General features: G+C 37.1%; 3 protein-coding genes across 4 annotated transcripts; 2 read left to right on the top strand and 1 right to left on the bottom strand.

Moving 5' to 3' along the window:
- Nucleotides 1-727: 727 nt before the first annotated feature.
- Nucleotides 728-4648, bottom strand: LOC121645459 (UDP-glucuronosyltransferase 2C1-like). Of its 2 annotated transcripts, XM_041994027.1 has the most exons (3): nucleotides 4578-4648; nucleotides 893-2492; nucleotides 728-839 (listed from the first exon to the last, which is right to left on the bottom strand). In XM_041994027.1, exon 2 carries the CDS (start codon nucleotides 2490-2492, stop codon nucleotides 909-911), a length of 1584 nt encoding a protein of 527 aa, XP_041849961.1. In that variant the 5' UTR covers nucleotides 4578-4648; the 3' UTR covers nucleotides 728-839; nucleotides 893-908. The 2 variants fall into 2 exon arrangements, with proteins under 2 accessions (XP_041849961.1, XP_041849894.1); XM_041993960.1 differs by having other exon boundaries at nucleotides 728-2492.
- Nucleotides 4649-8309: 3661 nt separating this feature from the next.
- chrna5 (cholinergic receptor, nicotinic, alpha 5) lies at nucleotides 8310-16630 on the top strand. The gene is made up of 8 exons (XM_041994702.1): nucleotides 8310-8517; nucleotides 8804-8941; nucleotides 11768-11919; nucleotides 12082-12126; nucleotides 13871-13980; nucleotides 14865-15042; nucleotides 15131-15817; nucleotides 15959-16630. The coding sequence occupies exons 2-8, from the start codon at nucleotides 8854-8856 to the stop codon at nucleotides 16115-16117; spliced, it is 1419 nt and encodes a 472-aa protein (XP_041850636.1). The 5' UTR covers nucleotides 8310-8517; nucleotides 8804-8853; the 3' UTR covers nucleotides 16118-16630.
- Nucleotides 16631-19593: 2963 nt separating this feature from the next.
- Nucleotides 19594-21492, top strand: LOC121645291 (UDP-glucuronosyltransferase 2A1-like). The gene is made up of 2 exons (XM_041993764.1): nucleotides 19594-19737; nucleotides 19890-21492. Exon 2 carries the CDS (start codon nucleotides 19897-19899, stop codon nucleotides 21490-21492), a length of 1596 nt encoding a protein of 531 aa, XP_041849698.1. The 5' UTR covers nucleotides 19594-19737; nucleotides 19890-19896.
- Nucleotides 21493-25910: the final 4418 nt, after the last annotated feature.

Raw genomic sequence — 25910 nt, 5'->3', positions numbered from 1 at the left:
AATTGCCAAAGCTTGAGGACGAGGAAAAGCTCTGTACGCTAAAGAAACGAGAGAGGGTCGGTTTAAAAATATTTGTGGACAGTGAGCAAGTTGAATATGAGTGTGATTTTTGAGGACAGCAGCTGAGGTTAAATAATGGAAAACAAAACAAATCTAAAAGGGATAAAATGGGGGATAAACAAAGAATATTATTTACACTCGTAGGAAACATACCAGACCATTAAAACTAGTTACCCGTGAAAATTGATATATAGACTGATCTGACTTCTTAGGAAGGTGTGTTAGATGTGGCAAGGGTATGATCATGATAACATGTTAGCAAATTAAAAAAATTGTTAAATTAACTTGAGTAGCCATAGAGTTGCAGATGGAGGGTGTTAGAGAAAAAAACACATGTAAATATCAAACACATCAGAGGATATCACACAAGTCTTTAATTCTCATACAGTGAATGTCAGAATCACACAAGTAAAGGTTTTCACATTGACTCAGCACAAAGATTTCTCAGGCATTGAAAAACAAATTCACCATCTACAGATGATTCTTTTGTTTACATATAAAAAATACCTACCACTCTGAAAATGGCATATTATTGTTATATTAATGTAATGATACAAACTCTTCAAATTTTCATTTTAATTCCATTTTGTAAGGCAACAAACAAGAAGAGTACAAAATATCTGAATTGATTGAAATAGCCATTAAATTAGTTCAAATAAAGACAAATATAAAGTACATCAAAATCTACTGTAGTAAATCTACTAGAGATGAGTAAAATGCAGACAATTTCCCAATTGTTATCCCCCTAAATGTCCCCTTATGAAATCAACAAAAAAACTTAGAAACTCTAAAATTGTAACATTACATTATAAATTTAATATTTTACATAATGTAAATACCTTGAATGATTAGTCTCGTTTTACCTTCTTTTTACAGACTGCTCTGCATAAACACCTTATAAAGATGACAGCAGTTAGAAGCATGAGCAGCACAGCTCCGGTCAGGAACAGAAATACATCTACAGAGTGGTAGGAATACCAGGACATTTTGTAGGACTGGGCTTTCAGGTGAGCTGCACCTTTGTGTCTCATGACAAACTCTATCCAGAAGAGGGCGTTATCCATGGGTGTCATTGGCTGATCTCTGTGCAGCCTGGAAAGTCTCTGCATGTTCATGCTGTAGGACGGCTCGTTCAGGACTTCTTTGATGGCCTTCAGGAAGTTGTCATCTTTGTCCACTGTGGCTATTGAGAGGATCTTAGCTCCACCTCTTGCTTGCAGACGGAGCAGGTTATCATATTGGTCAAAAAACAAGGGCAGACCCACAACTGGGACTCCGTGATACATGGCCTCTTGGACTCCATTTGTTCCTCCATGAGCCACAAACAGTTTTATCTTAGGATGTCCTAACAGGTCATTCTGTGGCATCCAGTCAACAAGTAAAGTGTTGTTCCCCAGAGTGGTTGGTCTGCTGCCTTTATACTTCCAGATGACTTTCTGGGGTAATTCAGCAAAAGCTGCAGCAATGTAATTTGCCAGGTCATCAGGAAGTTCATCCACAAAAGTTCCCAGAGACATGATGATGAATCCATGATCTCCAGAACTCTGCACAAACTCCTCCAGATGTTCAGGAAGTGGGTTTGCAGGTTTACACTGGAAGCCTCCCATGTAAACAACATTAGGCATGGTGGGGCGTGGAAAGTCAAACACAAAGTCCACTCTCATCAACCAAATATCTGCATCAATCTTCATCTGATCAAAGTCATGACCAGGACCAAGATATTTGTCACAAACTTGCTGATATACTTGTTTAACTGCAAGGCTGCTTTGCATTTGGGTTATCAAATATAAAATCATGTTTTTCACTCTCTGAAAAAATGTCATCTTATCTGTGCTGCCAGATCCTGTTATAGGAATATAGGATATGGGTGAAGGAGCAATAGCAAAATGAGCCTCTTCAGGTATGAGCCAGCGAACATTATAGACCAAAGGAAGGTTCAAATATTTGGCCAAAATAACTCCACCACCCCAGCAGGGGTCAGTGAGCACCAGGTCAAACTTACTCTCATTCAAGGTTCTCATCAATTGTGTATCATCTAGCATAGCTGAGACAAATTCACCAATAGCTGCATGAACATCAACAAATATGTCAAGTGCGCCTATAGTCCACTGAAGAAAACTTGTCAAAGGAATAGCCCCTCGTTCAAACTGTATTGCTTCAGATATTATCTTTTTAAGAAACTGTTGATCTAAGGTTCTCTCAACAGGAACAGTGTAGCTATGATAATAAGAAGAGTTAGCCTTGATGTACCAGCTTTTGCTGGAGCGCACAATTGTTATATTGTGTCCTCTGGAGTGCAACTCTTTAAGCAGAATGTCCATGTTTATCCAGTGGCTGCCTTCAGTTGGAAAAACCAAGATGTTGCCACCTTGGCTGGCTCTGGGAAGGATGAGGAACAGCAGCAAGGTGCTGCAGCAAATGACAAGTTTCATCTGAAATTGATTAAATAAACAGTATCAGTTGACAGAAATAAAAATGTTTCTGTAAATATAGATCAGTATATATGTAATGATCATATCAAATTAAATGCAATAAAACAAGTAAACTTAGTAAGGATACATTTTCACCTAAACTGGGTTACATGTGATCTGAGACTTCATTAAGTTTAAAATTTTTCTCATTACATCATGTATTGATCTTAATATCTAATATATCTATCATCATCAGTGATGCTGATTGCTTCATAAATGGTAAATGGTCTGTACTTATATAGCACTTTTATCCAAAGCGCTTTACATCACATTCACCCATACATTTACACACTGATGGCGGAAACTACAATGCAAGGCGCTCAACCATGACCCATCAGGAGCAAGTAGGGGTTCAGTGTCTTGCTCAGGTACACCTCGACATGAGCTCTCCGGGCCGGAATCGAACCGGCAACCTTGGGCTACAGGACAACCACTCTAACCGCTGAGCCATGCCGCCCCATATCATTCTGTCATGGGGATGCTAATGTACTGGTCATTCTTTCTACCCTCACGTATGGACATGAACTGTTGGTAGTGTTCTTTGCAGAATGGTTGGGGTCTCCCTCAGACTTAGGGTAAGAAGTTCAATCCTCTGGGAGGGGTTTGTGGTGTAATCGCTGCTCCTCCACATAAAGAGAAGCTAGATGAGATGCCGTGGCCATCAAGTTTGGATGTTTTCTGGATGTTTCCTTCCCTCCCTGGGGAGGTTTTCTTCCTGAGGTTTCCGACTAGGACATGCCCAGAATTAAGCCAGTTTACAGTGGGCTAAAGAGAATCGGCCCAAACTTTTATTTGTTGCAGACTTAAAATAATATATCAAGGTGACTACCAGAGGAAAACACATTTCCACAATCAGTAAAAGTATGGGGTTGATGTCAGAAAAAGAGTCAGGGGAGATGGCAGTCATTACCTCTACAGGACATGTATGTGAACATTTTGGACATTTCTCTTATTCCATTAAATGAGGGAAGGTTTAATGACAACTTTTTAAAAAAATGATAATGTGCCTTCTCAAAGAGCAAATAAGTGTCTCATATTGAGTTTAAGGAATAATGGAGTAAACCAGGCCACTTGATGATTTTGGTTGAGGTTGGCACAAGATGTAATCATTAATATTAATCGCCTACCCTTCCTGGTCGTGCAGGTCAGCTGATCAGCTGCTCTTGGATATGCCGAGGATGTGATAAAAGCTCAGAAGGGGCAGAGCTTTTGCTGTGGCAACTACACGGTTGTGGAACTGCATGTTAGACCTCTTCACTGTCCATTTTTAAATCTCTGCTTAAAACCCACATCCTCTCATTGGCCTTTGCTTGAGAGTTGAATTTTTTTTTAAATTTACTTTAAAGTTAATTTTGTTTTTTAGATGTTGTTTTTATCATTTTAGTTTGGGTATTATTATACATTGTTTTATTATGTATATATTCTTGGAAATATTTTATGACTATTAAATGTATTTGTGTATTCTTACTGTTCAGCACTTTGGTCAGTACCTACATAAAGTGCTTTATAAATAAAGTTGGCTTGGTTTAATCATAATAAATGTTATTTTAATTTTGTTTACATCTCTCAGCATTTAATAACATGGTAAATGTAACTGTCATGTTCAGATTTTTTACTGTTTTTACTAAAACAGATCAGCTCAGAAGAAAAGAAGAAGTTACTTTCTTGGCATTCATTTGTGTCTGTGTGTGTGGAAAGGGGCAGGGGGCGGGTGTGAGTCCATACATAGCTGATATTACAGCTGGGTTGGCCCACAGCCGTTTATGTATTCTTGTAGAAATCCTCAATACTCATGCAATACTAATTATGCCCTGATCATGATTGATTGGTCATAAGCCCATATTTTTATGATAGATCTGCACATATAACAAGCACATATACTTTCTGATATCTTTACAATCTAAAAAAATATATATAAAAAATAATAATTGCCCTATGCCTTCATCACCATTCTGTTGACTGAACAGACAAATTACCTTAAAATATACAAACATGTTTTATATCAGGACATAAAAACAGCTTCTTTTAACACAAGATTCTACTTACTGTGTTCTGCCTTGTGTCCCCACACAGGAAAAATCTAGTTACACTGACTGCTGAATGTAATGCCAGCGTCCAAAGTCCAGATATATAAGAACTAGAAGTAAACAAGTGAACCATGCTTTAGTATGCCCTATAGCCCAGTGAACCTTGTGATGATAGTAAAATGAGTCAGGGTAACAAAGTAATATCTGTACAAAGAGCAGCGACAGCGACCAGCACACTATTTATTAACATTTAATTTAAAATGTCCTTTTAGCTTAGATATTCCAGGAAAAGTACTTCAAACAGCATGCTCAGTTAGTGACCATGATGCTACATTAGTAATTATGCATTTGCATTGCTGCAGAACATGAATTTTTTGCAGTTTTGTAGAATTATGGTCAGAGATCAAAATTAGCAAGTCAGAAATGCACATATTATGTTGATGTGTTTAGATGATTGTGATGAAAAAATATCACTTACTAGAAAAGTGACAGAATAGTTCTATGTTCTTCTTTGAAAACTAAATATTAAACAATGATAAGAATGCTGTTTTATGCACGTTACAAAGGAAAGTGCTTGTAGCTGCTGAATGTGTGATCTTTGCACTGACACCTTGTAAGTGGCTCTCTGATGGTTCATTTAAACTTGTTGTTAAAAGTTTGTTTCAAGTATGATCAATCAGTCAATGAGCCAAAGTTTATTTCTATAGCAACGATAACTAATAACTAATAACTAATAACAACGCTCAGGTTGACCAAACTGCTTTACATCATAAAATCAAATAAATACAAAACACACTGAAACAGAGAAAGTATTAAAGAAAGTACTAAATGTACAAAAGACAGATAAAAAATGTACTCATGTGCCCACCTGATGCTCCACGTGTCAAGAAGACATGTGTGCACAGTCCAAATGTTATACCCTCAGAAAGCAACCAATAAAGGCAGATTAACATAGTCATATTAATGACAAGTTGATGTGGTGTGATAGAAAATCATCAGCAATCTAACCTCAAAATGGTTTTTCCTCAGCTGTATAATGAAATGGAGCTTCTGTTAAGCCTTTCTGAGGACTGCTGACTTGTTGGAGGTCAACATCAGGCAAAGTGCACTGCAAGCAAGCTGAAAAAGAAGACTCTCCACACAGGCCCTATTTATCTGTAGTGGACCAGATTTTCTGCTCTCTCCTGAAAAGAGTTTGTTGAGCACAAAGCAGTAAGAGTCTGGACTTCCTCTTTGCATGAGTTCTTGTAACAGTCTCAGACTCACCATCACTGTGTTTTCTACAAATTTGGCGACAATATTAGAGGAGTGAAAGGGGACACAGTCTAACAATAGCCTAAATATACAGTGCATATGGGAAGGGGGTTAGTACACAAACCTACAGAGAGCCTGTACGGAGCATCAGGGTCTATGAGACCTGAACCTCGTGGTTTGTGCATCATCAGTCCATCAGAAAATTCTTTATTCAGGCTCAGGCTCAGGGTGGAAAGTTCAAGTCCTTCATCTTTCTGAATGGTGTATCCAGAAGAATGATATTGAATGCTGAAGTGTAGTTAATCAAAAGCATCCTGACATAGTTCTCAGGTTTATCCAGGTGACTCAAAGCAGTGGTAATGACATTTTCCATTTTGCATTAAAATCAAACAGATGCTGGTTGAAGTTTGGCGGAAGACTTAAGGTGGTGAAGGACAAGTCTTTCAAAGGTCTTCATGACTACAGAGATCAGTGTATCCGGTCTGTAATCACTGAGGGAGCATATGGCGGATGTCTTTGGAACACGGATGATAGTGGCTGCTTTCAGGCAAAATTGTTTCAGGGAGGTGTTAAAGATCGCTGATCTTTGTACTTTCCCTAGCACCCCACCTTCTCCTGCAGAGTTGTTGGCGTTTACAGCTTTCAATACCCGCCTGATGTTCCAGCAGGATGAAAGTGTAGGGGTTGAAAGGCGGTCAGCTTTAGAGCAGCAGAATGGAAAACCTGTTGCCTCAAATGTGCTCACATAAAAAGATGTTGAAAAACATTTATAAGAATATATAACTGTTTATATATGAAATATATTTCATTTGCCTGGGTTTTGGCAACTTTAGCATATTAAAAATGATAAGTTCAAATGAATAAATTGCTTAAATAATTGTATATAGTTTTGTCTTTAACTTCCCATTATCTGTTTCAAGTGTTGTCTTTGAAAATGCATTACTGTAATACACAAAGGCAGGAGCACTTTAAAATATTTCATAACACAAAACACAAACTAAACACAGAAGGTGCATGGATTCAATAACCAGGAAAATAATAAATGATTACAATGAGGTCAGTCATGTTATCACCATTCAGTTAATTGAAATCTGAAAATGTAGAGGAAAAAAAATCAAATGTATCAAACTGACAGTAAACTGACAGAAACCAAATGTTACAAATTTTTGTGTCATTGCAAAACAAAATGCGTTGTTTTAAAGAATGAAATTCCATGCCACATATAGTAGATTTACTTTCAGCCCCCATCAAATAAGAGCTTTTGCATGTCCTAAGGAAGTCTGGAAAGCTATTTCCTCTTTGCACTCATCAGGTGTGACCCATCACCGAGACGTCCTCCCTACTGGACTACCCCATCATCTGGACCAGTGCACGGCTAGGTTCCTGCTGAGTCTTCCAGACTACAAACTTTGTTTTAATGGACTTGCATGTTTTTAAATTGTTGTGTTTTTGACATTATTATTGTTTTTATTTATTTATTTTTTTTTTTAGCACGTATTAATTTCCTTTTGTTAACAGGTTGTTTTTGTTGGTGTTCAGGGACCCCTGCCTCTGGTAGCTGGAAGGGACCACCAGTGGCTTTTTATACATCTGGGTTTTATTGTGAATTTAAACTTTAAAAAACTTGAATGTTTTTTTTTTAGACCAAAAAAATCTGTTGTCCAGGGACATGCATGAACCCATGGTTCCACATATTTACTGGAGGTGAAATTCCCCCAGTTGGTGTTCAGTCATGGTTTCATCCTCCCTTGTCCCGGTTTGAGTCTATGTAAGAATTGTAAGAATTAAGATGGTCATAGCCAATGTTGGTATTAGATATCTAGAAACTCAGTTTTGACTTAACTGTCATTTATTTGAACATTTTCCAATAAGTTGCCAGACATCTTTTTACTGGTAGTATATTGTTTTAAGAAACAGGCCACAGCTAGTACAAGACTTATGCACAATACTGTATAATTTTAGACTGTGCTTGTATGTCTACTTTAAATCAAATTGTGTGAATTTCATACAAGCTGAATCTTGCTTTAATGACTGACTCTTTTTAAAAAATCTCCATGGAGTATGATTTGGCCTAACTGAACTTGACAGAAATTTTTATATTTGCCTCATACAGGTTAGTAATGCATTAAAGTGCTTTTGCAAAAGCATATTGGAAAAATATTGAAGTGTTAGATATCAGTGAGCAGCAACCTTGAGATAAAAAGCTGTTGTATATAACTTGATGTGTGTGAGTGTGCTGGAAAATACCTCTCAACATAAAAATGTAATCTTTACAAATCAAGGTAGAGCGCAAGCATAACTGTGAATGTTGAATCAGTTTGGTTCTAAAGAAGTTGATATTCAATTTTTCCAATTCCATGCAGCTTTGCGCTGCATGCTCATATACTTATTGTATTCTGCAGCGCGAAGCTTGACATATGGCTGCAGGTAATCATCTATAAACTGGCGTTTGGTGGTGGGAGGGGTGCAATGAGAAGGACAGCTTGCTGCTTTAGGTGGACTGTAGGGGAAGGAGGAGGTGGGAATAAGGATGCATTGCTTGTGCACAGTGGAAGCAGCAGGGAGTGCAGCAGCGTCTGTGAGAGGGAAAAAAAGAACCTGTACGGAATGGAAGAGCGATAGAGCTACTCTGTCGGTATTGTCAAGACTCCCACCACAGCCATTATCACGCTGGATTCCGTGTTAATGGTAGAGAGTCATAACAGGTAGGTGTACAGCATTTGTGGAATATAGGCTATATATTACCTTTGAGAGTGTCTTGTTAGCAAGGTGAAGGTAGAGGGCATTCTTAGCGTGTGCAGGGTGTTGTTCTGTGTATCAAAGCCTTATTATCAGAGTAGGATGTTTCTGAGTGAAGATGATGCAGAGGGACCTTGGAAACTAAATCTTAAAACCCACGGCATTGTTAAGGCTACTCTGACAGCTCAGGTGTTTTATCGGTGTACACAAAAGCTACCTTTTAAAACAATTACAGTTTTTGATATTTTACAGCCCTGAGATGCCCAAAGGACCAGCTGTGTGTATGTGGTGCCAGCTCTGATATGACGCTGAGAGCACGAGGGGCGTCTACCTCTCTCATACTGCTGCTGCTGCCGTTGCTGAGCTGGAGCCACCTGTGCCACTCACTACGTGAGTGTTTTGCGGACAAGAACTGCCTCATGAAGTTACTTTATTGATATGTAGTAGGTTTAATGTTGAAAATGTATTAGTCAAATATAAGCTAAATGATAGCTGATAAACAACAGAAACTGGTTATGGGAATTAAGATTGTGAATGAGAGGGCTAAAGAGGGCTGATAATTTTACTTCCATTTATAAGCAAAATTACGCAAATTAGCTATTAGCTACTAGCTAGTTATCAGCAAAGTTGTTAACAGATGAGTTAACATTTCATGAAAGGTCGTAAGTGAGAAGTTACTTAAAACCGCCATTAAGCAAATTCTCATTAAAGCCAGACAATAGAAATATGTAAAATGTTTATTGGGCTAAATAAATGCAATATCTCTTAAATCGAGTAGGTAAAAATGTAAATGTACAAAGATGCACGAGATGGATGGTCTCTGTACTTTCAGGCATTTTTTCCCCCATTTGAAAACAAAGTGAAAAAAAAAAAATGTAGAAAACCTGACTTGTTTTTCCTATTTAGTTTGTGTTGAATCTATTGAATTCTCTTGATAAATACACAAAAATGTAATATTTTATACATTTGTTGCATTAAAAAAAACAGTTTTATGCGTTTAAGAAAATTTCTTTCCACCTGTTGTCTAGACAACTTTATGGTTGGCCATTAATTTACACCACCTTTGGGTGTCTGCTGCAGAGTCTACTATTTTACTCCAGTAGGCTATATGATATATGATCTTTCAATCCAATTTATCACACTACCACAAGGACTGTATGCAAGATCAGAGGCTAATCGCCAGTTTCCATGAAGTCAGCTGTATTTGAACCTTTTAATCACCATGGTAACTGATGCTGGACTCATAGCCTGATCTGAAACACCCTGCTTGTTAATTACTGGTGATTTACATTACACTGCTTGTAGCAAAGTATCACATTTAATCTATTCTCACTGTAATCCTCAGCATCTGCATGATAGTCATATTAATTTTGTATTCCATATCCATTTGATATTAGTGCTTTTCTTTTTACAAAGCTTCCTCCTGCACCTGCCAAACAGCACCCTTGAGTGAAAAAGTTGACATCAAATATTTATTTTACTCAAAATCATGTTGATAACATCAGCATCATCTCTACAGATTTCACCTTTCCATTTGATTGATCAACACATGTTCCAGTAGGGATTAAGGTGGACTCTAGCAGACTGGGGTGCTGTCTTTCCAGTCAAGCAGGATGCTGATGACAGTGTCGGAGGAGATAAAGCAGTGATGAATGTGCTGATCACACAGCCATTGTTTGAATGTGTTGCTGCTCTGTCTTTATTGATCCACTGAAAGAGAGCGTGAGGGAGAATGCCACATAAATTAGAGGCTGTTCCCGAGGAAACATTTCCACCAACATTCATTATCTATAAACACTGTTTTGTGAACTGCAAAATTATGTCCAGTTCTTTAAAATTTGATTAAAATTTCTTTTAATGTGATCAGTATCTTCTGCACTGCAGTAAAGGCCTGCTTTAGCAGTTTATCTAACTCAAGAAATGGGACTATTTCAAAGCAACTGCACCCATTTTGTGATGCACATTCATTGACATGTATACATGCCAGTGAATATGCATACATGCCAGACTACATGTCACACTTTTGGATGTTTGGCACTGAATGTGTGTTGGTACTGTACGCTGTATTCTACATGTCAGTCTAATAATCACATTCACACAATTTGAGGGCAAAGATACAATACTTTCTCTGTCCATGACCAAGTCACATTTTCATGTGTAGCTCTTGACCTTGTAAACAAAGACTCTTTCCACTATCCCATTTACAGTATCCATTGACCAACCTTAATTCTAAATGCATGTTTTTAGTGCTTTAGACTTGACTTTCAGCAACATAACACAAAAAGTACCAGGCTGAATTTAAGAAATGTAGAAGAGTGCCATAAAACCGTAAGATAGGGCATTGACCTTGACAGAGGACAGTTTTTTCTGAATGCTTCCTGTAGTTACAATTGCAAAGATCATGTCAAAATAATCTATATACATCATACATTGTTTCAAGCAACTTGAATTAATTGGCCCTTCATGACTTTTAAACAGTAATGCATTTGATTCACAGACAGGAAGGGAGCAAACTCACTGCAAGGCTTGAACCGGATATAAAGGTCTAAGTTCACAGTGTAGCACTAGACTCACTTCATCTTCTGAATGACAACATGCTGACAAATTAAAAGTATTTTTGTTAAAAATACTTTTTGTTGAAATACTGTGTTTGGTTTGAATGACAGCCATGTTGCCAAATTATATGAGGGGCAGTACAAGATAAGCAGCAGATATGCTCAACTTACAACTGTTTTATTGTTTCTTATTATTATCCGTCTGATTGATAAATCCAGTACAGACACTTGACAACATGTTATTCACCTGCTAAATCTCATGAAAATCAGAATATCTGAGTTTTTTTTCTTTCATCAAGTCATGTTCAAAGATGTCGCTGATCTTATTCCAGGGAGTTTGCCATCTTACACAAACCTGTTGCAACTCCAAATGATCAAGACTTTTTCTATTTTGTTTTTTCTTCTAGGAGCCAGGATAGTTTCTCCCAAACAGAAGATGCATTATTATTTTCAGCCTGTGTTTGTGTCTTTTGCCGTTCTTTCTTTGCCTCCTAAAATCATTGTTAAAAATCAGATCGGAGAATTTACTACTGTTTAAACCAGTACCAGAACAAAACCACTTTTGACCATTAAGTGGTCTCTCAACAAGTCTAAAGTACTGTGGTATTTATTGAATGAACTTATCATATTTTTTAATTTACATTTTTTTCACACCTTTCAGGTGTACCAAAACTGTCATCCTATGCAAAAGCAGAGGACAAGCTGTTTAAATATCTCTTTGGAAACTACCAGAAATGGGTCCGTCCTGTGGAATATCTAAACCAGACGATCTGTGTGAAGTTTGGGCTGGCTATCTCCCAGCTAGTTGATGTGGTGAGAATAAAGAGGATTTAATCATTGATAAAAAATTCTTCAGTAAATAATGTACAATGTAAAGAATATACGGTAGTTGGCATCAAATATGTAAAAATGGCTTAGCTGATTCACAATTTGAAATTACTTTCATATCATTAACATGTTGATTTATCATTTTAGGATGAGAAAAAACAACTAATGACAACAAATGTTTGGATGAAACAGGTAAGTACAGCTAAGCTTCTAATTACATTTCAGGTAAACTTGTATGGGTGCCTGTGCTACTTTATGGTTGGAGAGGTAATTTAAAGGAGCCTCTGATGCACATGACATGAAGAGACAAGCAGTCTGCCCTGGTGCAGGGCTTGTTAATCTACTTTGGTGGCATTTCGCTGACAGTTCTCATCCATATGAGCTGAGTCGGTTTGCAGCCCACACACCTGCTTCCACGTGCCCCCTCCTCTCCCTTCCTGCTCCTGTCAACCTTGTTCATGGTCTCGAGTGTCTTGTCTGTCATGCATCTTATGAATTATTACCCCAGATCAGGCTCTGTCATTCTGGTCAGTTACCAACATTCCCGTTGATAAATTACATTGTACAAAGCAGGAAATGGAAGGGATGTATACCAATCATAGATGTTATGTGCAAAGAGAGGAAGGTGTTATATTTAGTAATCTTATCTTATTACCGTCCTTTTCTTAAATTGTCTTTATTTTTTAGAAAGAGTTAGGTTTATCATCTGCTTTGCCACAATTTAGCTGCAAATTTAAATAGACTTGTTTATTTAATAACAGCAACACAATAAGGTAGATACCAATTACTGAATGAGATACTGGCCAATTGTTAAAACTTTATAAGTCCTTTCCAAATAACATTCAATTCTAGATAATTGTTACATACTTTAGAACTAGCTGGGAGGCACTATCATTAGTGACTTGTTTCATAACGAGTGAATCATTAGTTCATATTTATCTGCAACTGACTATACCTGAACTTCTTTCACGAGTCATTTCTAGCTTATAATTTCCAACAGCTCAGAACAATAACTCCTCAATCTTTACTAATCTCTCCAACGTTGGGAATTTGGTTTGTTGTCTTGTTAAGCTTATTTCAGTGGGGAAAGACACTGTTCATGTCATTCCATCTGCCTTCATCTTTAATGAGACAGTGATCCAAGTGTGCACATCGATGCATATATGGTCTAATAATACACAATAAAACAACAGTAAAGTAATAAGAAATTATGGAGTAATTAATCAGAATGATGCTTGATTTTACTTCAAGGAGAAAAGAATGATTTGTTTAATAAAGTAATTATTATGAGCTGCTCTGTGTTTAGATGTAAATGAATCAGTGACTGCTCATGATGAAAACTGAGTATGATTTATTTGCAGATAATCATGAACAATGCTTGTATTATTTACAAATACAGTATTTTCCTGCTAGTTTAGTTGTAAATAATGATCTACTATTTGCTCCTGGGTTGAGAGTAGTCAGGGAAATACTTCTGAACAAAGCATTATGTAACTATCAAGCAGTTCTTCACTGGCGCCTCATTTGTTCCTCAGTCACTTTGCAAAAGGGTCAGTACCTTATTATAAAGTGCTGCTGTTAGCAATTAGCTTAATTAGTGCTAATGGGTCATTTTGTTTTTCTATCCTTTACTTAAACCCAGGCTAGCTGTTTCCTACTTATTTCAATGTCTGAAGCCAAGTCAGTTAGCTGCTGGCTGCCACATACAGATGTAATAGTGTTATATATTGTTAAATAATGTAAAAGTGCCTTCACCTCACAACCCTGAATTAAATTGAGTATAAGTGGACAGAAGGATAATGGCCTTCATAAAATGTCAAGACAGCAAATGAGTTTTACTTTTCACAATTTAAAACATTTAATAGAAATCTTTTTTTATTTGCAGAAAGAAATAGAATATTTTTGTACTGAATTCAGCTTTTCTTATTTCATGTAGGAATGGATTGATATGAAACTTCGATGGAACCCTGAGGACTATCAGGGCATCACAACCATTCGCATCCCATCTGACAGAATCTGGATCCCTGATGTTGTACTGTATGATAAGTATGTGTTATTCTATATAGAATAAAAATACTTGGCAGGCAAAAGATATAATTTCAGAACTGGTTGATTGTAAGAAAGTGAAAACAAATCTGAAACATTTGAGGAAAATGAAAAACCTAAAACAGTTGTGTGTATAAATATACACACCTCTGAACTAGTATTTGACTTTAACACTGTTTGATTGAAATGGCAATATTTTCCACTCTGGGACATTCCTTAGATTTCTGACTGGATTTAGGTTTTGGGATCTGGCTGAAAACTTTGATTATCTTTGGTATTTTAGGCTGTTTTCAGGGTGAAACATAAAATTCCTTTTGATCTTCAGTTTTCTATTTAAAAAAACAGTTTTTCTTTTTTTTTTCAAGAACTGACAGCTGTATAGAACTATTTATTATTCCCATTCACCAACAGTTTACTTGACCAACTTTGCCTTTACTGAATCATCTATCTGTTAGAAAGAAATTACCCCCCAAATTGTCCTTATGACCATTTATACAGCAATAATTATTATCATCTGTGGCCTCTTCTAAAGGAAGGTGAGAAAAACTAACAAATTTTTCCTTGGGTAAGCATATTAAAATCATTTGAAAGACTAATAGCTGAACGCATTATTAAATTCTTTGTGTGTGTCAAAAAACACATCCAGGTCTTATTTGTGGCATGTGGCTCACTGTCGTCCTCATACATGTGTTGATGTCCATTTAACCTTTTTAACCTTGTTCTTATTCTTAAAGGATGCAGGATCATATCTTAGATCTTGTTAGGGTCTAAAACATCTTGTGTGGGAGTTTCTTTATCAGAGGAGACATTAAAGAAGCAGTTGTCTTAATATTTGAAGATAGTTGTTCCTTTCTGCTGAAACTTTGGTAAATTTCTCCCAACAGTTCAGATGGACGGTTTGAAGGAACTGTCACTAAGGCTGTTGTTAAGTATGATGGAACCATATCTTGGACTCCACCAGCAAATTACAAGTCCGCCTGCACCATTGACGTCACCTTCTTCCCTTTTGATCTCCAGAACTGTTCAATGAAGTTTGGATCTTGGACCTATGATGGCTCCCAGGTGAGTTTCTTCTTCATGGTATCTGCACATAATTTTCACAAGTCATGACCAGTGGCTGACATGAGATTTCATGCCCATATCAAAACAGGTGGACATCATTCTGGAGGATTTCCATGTTGACAAGCAAGACTATTTTGACAATGGAGAGTGGGAGATAGTAAAAGCCACAGGCAGCCGCGGTCTGAGGACTGATGACAGCAGCACCTATCCCACCATCACCTACTTCTTTATTATTCGCAGGTTGCCTCTTTTCTACACCCTCTTCCTCATCATCCCCTGCATTGGCCTGTCCTTCCTCACCATTCTTGTCTTTTATCTTCCCTCAAATGGTGGCGAGAAGATTTGTCTCTGCACCTCTGTACTAGTGTCACTCACCGTCTTCTTATTGGTCATTGAGGAGATCATCCCGTCTTCTTCGAAGGCAATCCCTCTCATTGGAGAATACCTGGTTTTCACCATGATCTTTGTCACACTTTCTATCATCATCACTGTGTTTGCTATCAACATCCACCATCGCTCTTCCTCTACACATCATGGCATGGCACCTTGGGTGAGGAGGATTTTCCTTCATCGTCTGCCTAAACTGCTGTGCATGCGCAGCCATGTGGACCGTTATGCCCCTGCTGGAGTGGGAGGAGCTGCAGGACCAGGATCATTAAAGGACTCTGCGTCTGAACTCACTCCTCTCCGTTATTCACGTCACAACTTCAAAGCAGCTTTGGAGTCTATTCGCTATATAACCATGCATGTTGTAAAAGAAAATCAGGCCAGAGAGGTGAGTTTGACCTCTTTTTTCATGATTTTAAACAAAACAACCAATTATGAAAAACAAAATAGGCTTAATGAAATGATGATTAAATAGAAAAAAATGAATTATTACATTCAATATTTGAATGGTGTTTCTTCTTTGCTTCAGGTGGTTCAGGACTGGAAGTTTGTAGCCCAGGTTCTGGATCGAATGTTTTTGTGGGCCTTCCTCCTGGTGTCAGTCTTTGGCTCTGCTCTCCTCTTTATTCCAGTTATTTACAAATGGGCCAGCATCATTGTCCCTATCCATGTTGGAAGTACTCTCTGAAAAACCAACAGTTCATTTTACCACAAAAGGAAGGACATCACATTAACAGCTCTTGTTTGAAAGACACTGAGAAAACATTCAGATAACAGTCTTACTCTGCAGCTAATCTGTAAGCTGCAGCTGTGTCAGAGATCATGGAGATACACACATCGTGTCTCGAATTAAGCTGGAAATGCCATAAATTAAAGGATTTTTAAAGAGGACACGTGCATGCAAAACACAATGTATTTGTAACAGTGCTCTCGATGCACAGCATTCTTCCAAAAATGTGCAAAAAGAGGAGCTGCTCAAAGCTTGAAGAAATACATTTTAATTGTGATAAAACACAAAATTATTGTGGAAATCTCATAGAGAACAACGTCATGACCGTTTGTACAGTATGTTTAGAAAATACAAATTGTACCAGAGCATGGGGTGCCAAATATTCTTTTTATGAGAGTACAGATGATTTTAAAGAATATCCTTTTCACTCTGTCCCTATTCCACTGAAATAAACTTCAGTATAACAAAACACATTCATTTGGCCTTGTGTTCTTACTGGCATTATATAGTAGAAATTTACAGTATTATTATTTCTGCAACAATATTTTAAGAAGAAGAAAAACAGCCAGTTAATGTGCTAAGATTTGCCTAATTATGTTAATCTCATTTCTTTCATGTTTTGTGTGCATATACATTATGTACAGAATCATCTCTGGTAGGATGATCAATGTAGAACAAAATTTTAATTCCAACCCTGTTTTTTCAAGAAAGGTTTGAAAATGTTGATGGACTTTCTTAAAAAAAAAAAATAAAAAGCTGTGGTAATGTGTGAAATATTAATGAAATTTTATTGGCACAAAGCCTGGCAGGAGTTCCTATTCAGACTCCTGACAGACTTTCTTGTCAGGACTTGAAATTCTCAGCACTCATCTTCAGCCTGAGGACACATGCTGCATTTTCCGGACGGACTGTAAGATGATCTATGGTAATAGCCGAGTACAGACATGCTCCAGGGTGTTTTCAGTTCACCCTGGCATAGCACAAAATGATCTCATTTGGGGAAAAGATCTTCTGTTCACCCCACCCAATGAAGATTATATCAGCCCTTCAGTCTGTGAGGGAACATGCACTGCCTCTGTGTGGCCACATTTTCAAATTACACATAAAAAAATCAAGACTTTGTAAGCTTTATCAGCTTATATTTACTGTTTAAATCAGGTATTCCAGCACCTACAATGCCAAGTGCTGATGCTACAAGCAAACCTGATCAACACAATCATGGAAAAAGATGGAATTTAAAGCTTTATTTGTGGTCCAGTGAATATGAATCTTGCACCTCAAATGCCTCAAAATCTCTTAAAGTCTTTCTAAAAATTTTCTTTGATGTATGTCACCAATCTATATGTACTGGTTTCCTTCAAGAGTAGGTCTTTATAACCACCTGTGTTAGTGTGAATTATCATGACTGAGGTTGCCTATGAAATGTGGGAAGGGTCCAAAAACCTGAAATCGAATGGAACTGGGAAGGCAAATCCAAGGAAAACCATGACTCCAGAAGAGAGATTGCTATCTGAAACCCTTCTGAGAAGGAGAAAACATTTAAAGACAATAGCCTCAAGACATCAGATCACTGAAGGTAAACAGTATACATCAGAGAAGTTTAAAGGTTCATTTATGCTCCCTTTTTAAATGCAATTAAAGGCCACTTAAATCTAGTCATATATATGTATATATAAGAATTGAAAATTCTTCCACTCACATATACAGCTTTTCATGAACACTCTCCATTGGATCTTAGTTCCATACTTTCCCAGCACAACCCTTTGCTCTCAGACTGCAGATTTACTAGTGGTTCCTAGAGTTTCTGACAGAATGGGAGATAAAACGTTTAGTTTTAAATGCGTCAGAGTGTTTTCTGTGCAACCAGCTCCCAGTCTGGGACATTCTCTCCACCTTTAATTAGGTTAAGAACTTTCCTTTTTGATTATACTTAATTGTTAGAGCTGTCTTTGTTGACCCTTAACCTTCCCTTTAGTCATGCAGCTATAGGGTTCGACTACTGGGGGACATCCCATGATGCACTGAGCACCTCCCTATATTTCTCTCTCTTCCTTTTTATTCTCCATGTATAAAATATATGACATTTATTGCCTCGCTTATTCCTTCATAGCAGATATCCCTGGCTAAGAATGATGCTTTTCTGTCTTGGCCGCTCCACCCCCAGTCGAGGCAGATGGACACTCATTCTGAACCTGGTTCTGATGGAGGTTTTCTCTTCTGTTAAAAGGGAGTTTTCTCTTCCACCATCACCCCCCCCACTCCTTTCATGCTTAGGGGGATAGGGGATTGAACCAAAAAGAAGATTCAGTACAATTAGTTGGTTTCCCAATCTAGACAATTATTTTAATGAATTGGCTTTCAGGAGCACAGTTATCATAAATTGGGCAAATGTAAATTATATAATGGATTTATTTTAAGAGGATTATAGGACTATGATGCATTGTATTAAATAGGACTGTGTTTTTAAAAGTGCTTTGAGATGTCTCTGTTATGAGTTGGTGCCACACTGATAAAGCTGAACTGAACTGAATTCACAAACTGGTGGTAAGTAACGTGTAGAAACAGCTGCCCTGGGGCAGATAGACAGAGACGTGGCAGCCAATCTACAACATTCATTTACAGTACCATGCCATTGTACTGGAGGCCAGCACTGGAGGCAAGCTGGGAAAAAAAAAGACAGAATGACTTGGATGAAGAGAGGTTTGAGCTGTTGACCGCCTGAGCCACTGCCGTCTAAAAATGAAGAATTGCTACACAGTTTTAAGTTAATATGCATGTTCTTGGTATTTAGGGACATCCAGGGACCTGCAAGATTATATTTCCAATGTCAAAATATTTGTGTCTATTACTAAGCCTGAGTAAATTGCAATAAAAGAAAAATGGGACATTTATATCCTTGCCTGTTTATTTCCCCTGTTTGACAAAAAAGATGACACCATGCTAATGCTAAAAAAAAAAATAATTCCATGCACACAAATGTCATTGATCATACAGTCCTGTTTTATTTCATGTTTTTTATAGTAGGCGATTAAGTCTTAATATTTTCAGCCCTTGTAAGGGCTAATCAGGCTTAAAGGGTTAATGTGCTAAAATATAGACTTTAAACATTTTCATGGCAATTATTGACGGAGGTTATTAGTGAAACTAAAAGGCCTTGCAGGATGACTCTCTCAGGCCATATAGGCTGTCAAATATTTACATTGGAAGACTGTAAAAATCAGTAAATGAAAGGAAAAAAAATAAACCAAACTTTGTAGATGTTTGTTAAGTGTACAATTTCAGCTTGTAACGTGGTACCACACTATGAGTGTAAACCACTAGGGATGTGTGCTAATCTCAAATGGAATTAGCACCGACCTGTACAACAGTTTAAACAAAGAGGTCGCTTTATTTCACCATTCCTGAAAAAAAAAAAAAAAAAAAAACACACACACATAGAAAAGCAAATCCATAATCTGCTTGCGCAAGCTTTTTCAGACTCTGTAGTTACAGATTTACTGGTGCTGTACCTCAAATATTTCACATGGCCATCTGAGGACCAAGAGTGTGCACGCCTGGAGCTATTTGATGTGAAGCAGGTATGTTAAAGATCAGTTTTTTTAGTTTTTTAATAATTTATCTTTCTCACAGAAAAGTGTAAAACAAAAAAAAGAAAAAGACTACAGTAAAGTTATTTTTAATGAGAAGTTTTTTCTTATTCTGAGTGTTTATTTTACTTTTTTCCTTCAAGGATAAAAATGACCTTCGGTGGAAGTGCATCAGCATTTCTCCTCTTATTGACTGCAGTGTTCTTGTCATGGGGAGTGTGCCACGGAGGCCGGATTTTAGTCATTCCTTTAGAGGGAAGCCATTGGGTGAACATGGACATCATGATTAAGGCTCTTCACTCGCAGGGACATGCTGTTGATGTGATACGAACTGATAAAAGCTGGTACATCAAGGACGATTCTCTGCATTACAAGGCTATCACCATTCCTGTTGCTACAGGTTTTAATCATGATTTCATCAACCCCATCCTTAAAAAATTAATTGCAATAGAGAGGGGCAAAAGCCCTTTGATGAGCTTTGTGAGTTTGCAGATTGAAATGTTCAATGTAATGTTTGACGTCCATGGAATGATGTGCAAAATGGCTACCACCATGTTTGAGGATGAAAAGTTAATGAATAGTTTAAAGGCAAAGAACTATGACCTTGTCCTAACTGATCCAGCATGGGGGGCAGGGATATTGTTGGCACATGCTCTTAAACTGCCTCTTGTCTATAATGTGCGATGGATTACCAGTGGTGAGGGGCATTTAGCCATTGCACCTTCTCCTTTATCCTACATCCCAATGACTGGTTCAGGATTTACAGACAAAATGACTTTCATACAGAGAGTTAAAAATCTTCTTTTCTTTGCCATATGGGAAGCCCAGAACACATTTCTGATCCAGCCCCAGTATCAAGCTGTCTGTGATAAATTTTTGGGCCCAGGTGTCAGATACAGTGATTTATTACAGGGAGCAGACTTGTGGCTCATGAGAGTGGACTATGTGTTTGAGTTTCCTCGTCCCACTATGCCGAATGTCATCTATATTGGAGGTTTTCAGTGTAAACCCTCTAAACCGCTTCCCAAACATTTGGAGGAGTTTGTGCAGAGTTCTGGAGATCATGGATTCATCATCATGTCTCTGGGAACTTTTGTGAATGAACTTCCTGATGACCTGGCAAATAAAATTGCTGCAGCCTTTGCAAAATTGCCACACAAAGTCATCTGGAGGTATAAAGGTAGCAGACCAACCACTCTGGGTAACAACACTTTACTTGTTGACTGGATGCCACAGAATGACCTGTTAGGACATCCTAAGATAAAACTGTTTGTGGCTCATGGAGGAACAAATGGAGTCCAAGAGGCCATGTATCACGGAGTCCCAGTTGTGGGTCTGCCCTTGTTTTTTGACCAATATGATAACCTGCTCCGTCTGCAAGCAAGAGGAGGAGCTAAGATCCTCTCAATAGCCACAGTGGACAAAGATGACAACTTCCTGAAGGCCATCAAAGAAGTCCTGAACGAGCCGTCCTACAGCATGAACATGCAGAGACTCTCCAGGCTGCACAAAGATCAGCCAATGACACCCATGGATAACGCCCTCTTCTGGATAGAGTTTGTCATGAGACACAAAGGTGCCGCTCACCTGAAAGCTCAGTCCTACAAAATGTCCTGGTATTCCTACCACTCTGTAGATGTATTTCTGTTCCTGACTGGAGCTGTGCTGCTCATGCTTCTAACTGCTGTCATCTTTATAAGGTGTTTGTGCAGAGCAGTCTGTAAAAAGAAGGTAAAACGAGACTAATTATTCAAGGTATTTACATTATGTAAAATGTTAAATTTAAAATGCAATGTTACAATTTTAGAGTTTCTAAGTTTTTTTGTTGATTTCATAAGGAGACATTTAGGGGGATAACAATTGGGAAATTGTCTCTGCATTTTACTCATCTCTAGTAGATTTACTGCAGTAGATTTTGATGTACTTTATATTTGTCTTTATTTTCCTATTTGAACTAATTGAATGGACATTTCAAACTATTCAGATATTTTGTACTTTCCACCACAATGCCACCAGAGTATCTAACAATTTAGTTGTACACAGGGTTAACTCATATTTCATTTCCTCAGGGCTCTCAGTCCCTGCCTAACCGCCCACTCTTCTTGTTTGTTGCTTTACAAAATGGAATTAAAATGAAAATTTGAAGAGTTTGTATAGTTACATTAATATAACAAGATGGCCATTTTCAGAGTGGTAAGTATCTTTTATATGCAAACAAAAGAATCATCTGTAGATGATTTACTCTGATTCCACTGTAAACACACATCATTTCATGCTTCCCCATCCACTTCCACTGTCTGCTCTAACATGTCTCTTTGCATTGTAAGAAATACAATTCAAGAAATAAGCAAGCTCTTAATCATTCTACTGCATTTTCTTACTTGTAAATTGTTGCATCAATAAACATAAGAAACACGAGTGAGACTGAACCAGAACTCACCAGAGGAAAAACATAGCTGTAATGACCTGAATCCCTCATCACTACATTTTCAATAGTGAAAAAGACCTCCACTTGAGTGATGTTAAATGCATGCATTTGGATGGCGGTCTTATTTTTCCACATATAAGATTGTACAAGCTAAAATTCATTGAGTGTGTGCAGGGCATAAGAAAGCATACATTTGAATTCAACATGGTCTCCCACATGTGCAGCTGGCTGCCCAACTACTGAAACATCCGCTAGAAGAAAACTGGCTGCATGGCAGAGGGAGAAAATGAGCAGTAGAGAAATAACACCCACAGTAAAAATGTCATATAAATGAAAATACTTACCTATAACCAGAATCTGAATGATGTTTCCCTTCTTGATGACTGCAGAAAGTGTGTCATTTTGAAAGGAATAAACACACTGTCAATAGGGTATTTGGAAGGTGACATTAGTCTTGATTTTGCATTATCTTCTTGAATCCAACTCTTTTTATGCATAAATGAACAAAGTCAATTGAGTGTTTCTTTATCCCAAATGTGCTGCAGGTTGAAGGTGGCTATTCTCTGTTTTCTGCTGGGCCAGTGAGTTTGCAGCGAAAGTATCTTATTCTTTCAATACTTCTGCTCGATTATTAAACATAATGTGTTAAAAAAGAAAGTAAATTTGAAAATAGATGATCTTTGACCTTTTAAAGCTATAGCTAGCACATTGGCTTCTTTTAATGCATTTTCCTCTTCGAACTCGTAGCAAACCTTTCAAAGAATAGTCTGATTCCTTTTGAACTCCATTTATTTAATATATTTGAGAGTATCTGTGTGGGAGGTCTCTTTCAGAGTAGCCACATGCGTTCTAAGGGAGCTATAATTACATTTATTAGCCGGGGGATCCTCATCAGCTGAGACTTCAAGTTAAAACAGTGTCTATCTGCGCCTCCCTGCAAGGATTCCATTAGTATGGGCTGTAACTGCAGAGCTCACCATCTGCTCCAATTTCTTGTTTGTACATTAAGTTCAATGACTGCATGCTCATGCTCAGACCCCACAGAGGACATTTTCACTCTTTCAAAATGTATCTCACTCACACACTCAGCCTTGTGTATTAGCAATTGCTGAGATCACAATGGCTACTATTTTTTTCTTTCACATAATACGGCTGTTGTGGAGGAAAGTTATTCATTGTCTTTAACTGATGAACTACGGTTTCTGATTGCATTATCACTGAAAGATTTTCACAGGAGCAAACCAACCAGTGGGAGCATAATTTATTTATTCATATAAGTAGTGTTGGTCCTTTTTCACTATTTTTTTTCTGTATATTTTTTTCCTGTTTTTTTTCTATTGTTTTAGAAGTAAGATAGAAAAAAATAGAAAAAAAAGTGATATTGGTCCTTAAACCTGTCTTTACATAGTCGTGATGCAATAAGTTGAACAGGCATGTGGTGGATGCATGGGATGTGCAAAAGCCTAATTTTCAGTGCTTTCTGTTTCTTATATTAGGTGGTGGTTGAAGAGGCCACTGGCCACATTTTGGTCAGCCTGCCACAGGGCAGCTGTAGCTACACATGTAGCTTATCACTACCAGTGTGTAACTGCGGAGTGAATAAATAATAGATTCAATATGAAGTGCCTTGCAGAGTGCTACATAATCTAATCCATTATTATGTGTCTTTTCTTTCTTTACAAAACCAGTGCTTTACTCACTGACCAGAAGTAACAAAATGATCTTTTTTACATATCAAGCCTGATGAGTCGCAGATCTTAAATGAACATTTTCAAGATGCAAACTATGTTAAATAAATAAATTAAAATAAGTAACAAAAAGATAAATATGAGGGTAAGGTCAGCGATTCACATTAAATCTGACTTTTTAAATTATCTTAATTTCCTGTTTCTAATTTCTTCAGAGGCTAAGAAATTAATTGTTAAAAAAAAATGTCTTAAGTTTCTGTGACCCATTATTTGGAATAAGTGGTATTAAAAATGAATGAATGACTCAATGAATGTTTTAAGTTGACTAAAACAAAACAACAACAAAAAACAACCACATCATGTTTTAGGCCGTTTTCACTGAAGTATTGGGTCTGAATGGGTTAATCTATAAATATATCTTTAAAAAAAAAGAATAATCAACACTGGTGTTTCAATTAGGCTTTTGCACCACCTTTTGTGTTTGGTTCTAATGATGTTTTCTGAAGTCGGTCAGCAGTCAGAAGTCTTTATCTTTTCACAATTTTTTATTATTTTACTAATAAGACTATGTAACAATACCTGTTAGGACCAACTGGGTCGTCCTTTTAAGTCACCTGTAGTACCAAAGATTGCCACAAAGCGTCACTGTGTCAACAGTCTATAGTTGTTGGGTTTTCTTCTATGTGGCAAATAACAGTAAAGGTTTGCAGTGTTCAAGGTCAAAGTTACTTTATTAATACCCGAAGGTAGATTTGTTTTGCAGTAAAAAATTGGAAAGGCCATCCTTTGTAAAAAAAAAAAAGGATTGTTGTAGTATATGTGAATATAAGAAAAATCTGTTTTTCATCCATTCTTGCTTAATATTTGGCTTGGTTAAGAAGATTTAAGATCTAAGATGTCTTCTCTATGTCATTTTATGGGTTATACAGTACCAGTCAATGTAGTAGTAGTAGTAGTCAACTTTTAAATACTCGTATTCATTAACTTTAAATGAGTAGGTATGTCCAAATGTTTGACTGATACTGTATGTGATTGTAAATTTTTGAAGCATTATGTTAAATCTGAAATCATTCACACCTGTTGCAGATATAGAGTTTTAAATGGTTTTTATTTTAAAGATGGATTTTGTATGGCTGGCAATGACATAATTGATGTTTGTAAATATTTTAGCTTCCTTTTATTTTCTTTCTCCCTTTTTAAAATTCAACTGTAAATTAAATTTTTAAAAGTTAGTCACATCACTTTAAATAGCTATTATATATATATATATATATATATATATATATATATATATATATATATATATATATATTATAGCTAATTAAATAGCTAATATTTAAATATTTGACAAAGTTCTGTATTTTTCAAAATGATCTTGATATTTTTTCTTTCAATTTTCAGGACTTTTAAAAGATTTGGACTGATGCAGTAGATTAATATTAGTTTATCGTGAATAAAACCAAGGAAGAGAAGGATGTCTTCATAAAGAGGTAAGGTCACAAAGAGGTGAGGGCGTCCAATTTCACATTGTGGCAGCTAACAAGAAGGAGAAGGGCAATTAATCTTTACCCATATTTTCAGGTGCCAATTAACAGGAAAAAAAAAAAATCTCAGTGGATTGAGGAGGTAAAATAGTTCCTTCAGTAGCAGGAGTTTCCATGCTAAAAGCTGAGAAATATTAAAGGATTAACAGCAAGGTATATGTAGTCAGCAATTCTGGTAACAGCATCTCAATGCAGGAAAAACTAGTAGAAAAATCACCTGTCAAAGGAAGAAAGCTTCAGGTCTTCAAGTCTGGTAAGGTCAGACAAATAATGAGCTGTTTGGGTAACAGAACATAGAAGAAAGGAAAAGTATTCTGCCCTCAAAAAGACCATCTTCACAGTTAAGCAGTGACCTACAACCTTGTCAGGATAGTCATCAAGAAGAAAACATCAGGAGAATCTGGGCCAAAGCTGTCAAGATTTTAAGAGAATAATATTAACCTTTTGTAGTGATTAGCTGGAGCAAACACAAAAAAATCCGACCTCAGATGAGACTGAAATCCA

The sequence above is a fragment of the Melanotaenia boesemani genome, chromosome 1 (assembly GCF_017639745.1).
Source record: "Melanotaenia boesemani isolate fMelBoe1 chromosome 1, fMelBoe1.pri, whole genome shotgun sequence".
NCBI classification, from domain to species: domain Eukaryota; kingdom Metazoa; phylum Chordata; class Actinopteri; order Atheriniformes; family Melanotaeniidae; genus Melanotaenia; species Melanotaenia boesemani.
This window is presented reverse-complemented; position numbering and strand designations above follow the sequence as displayed.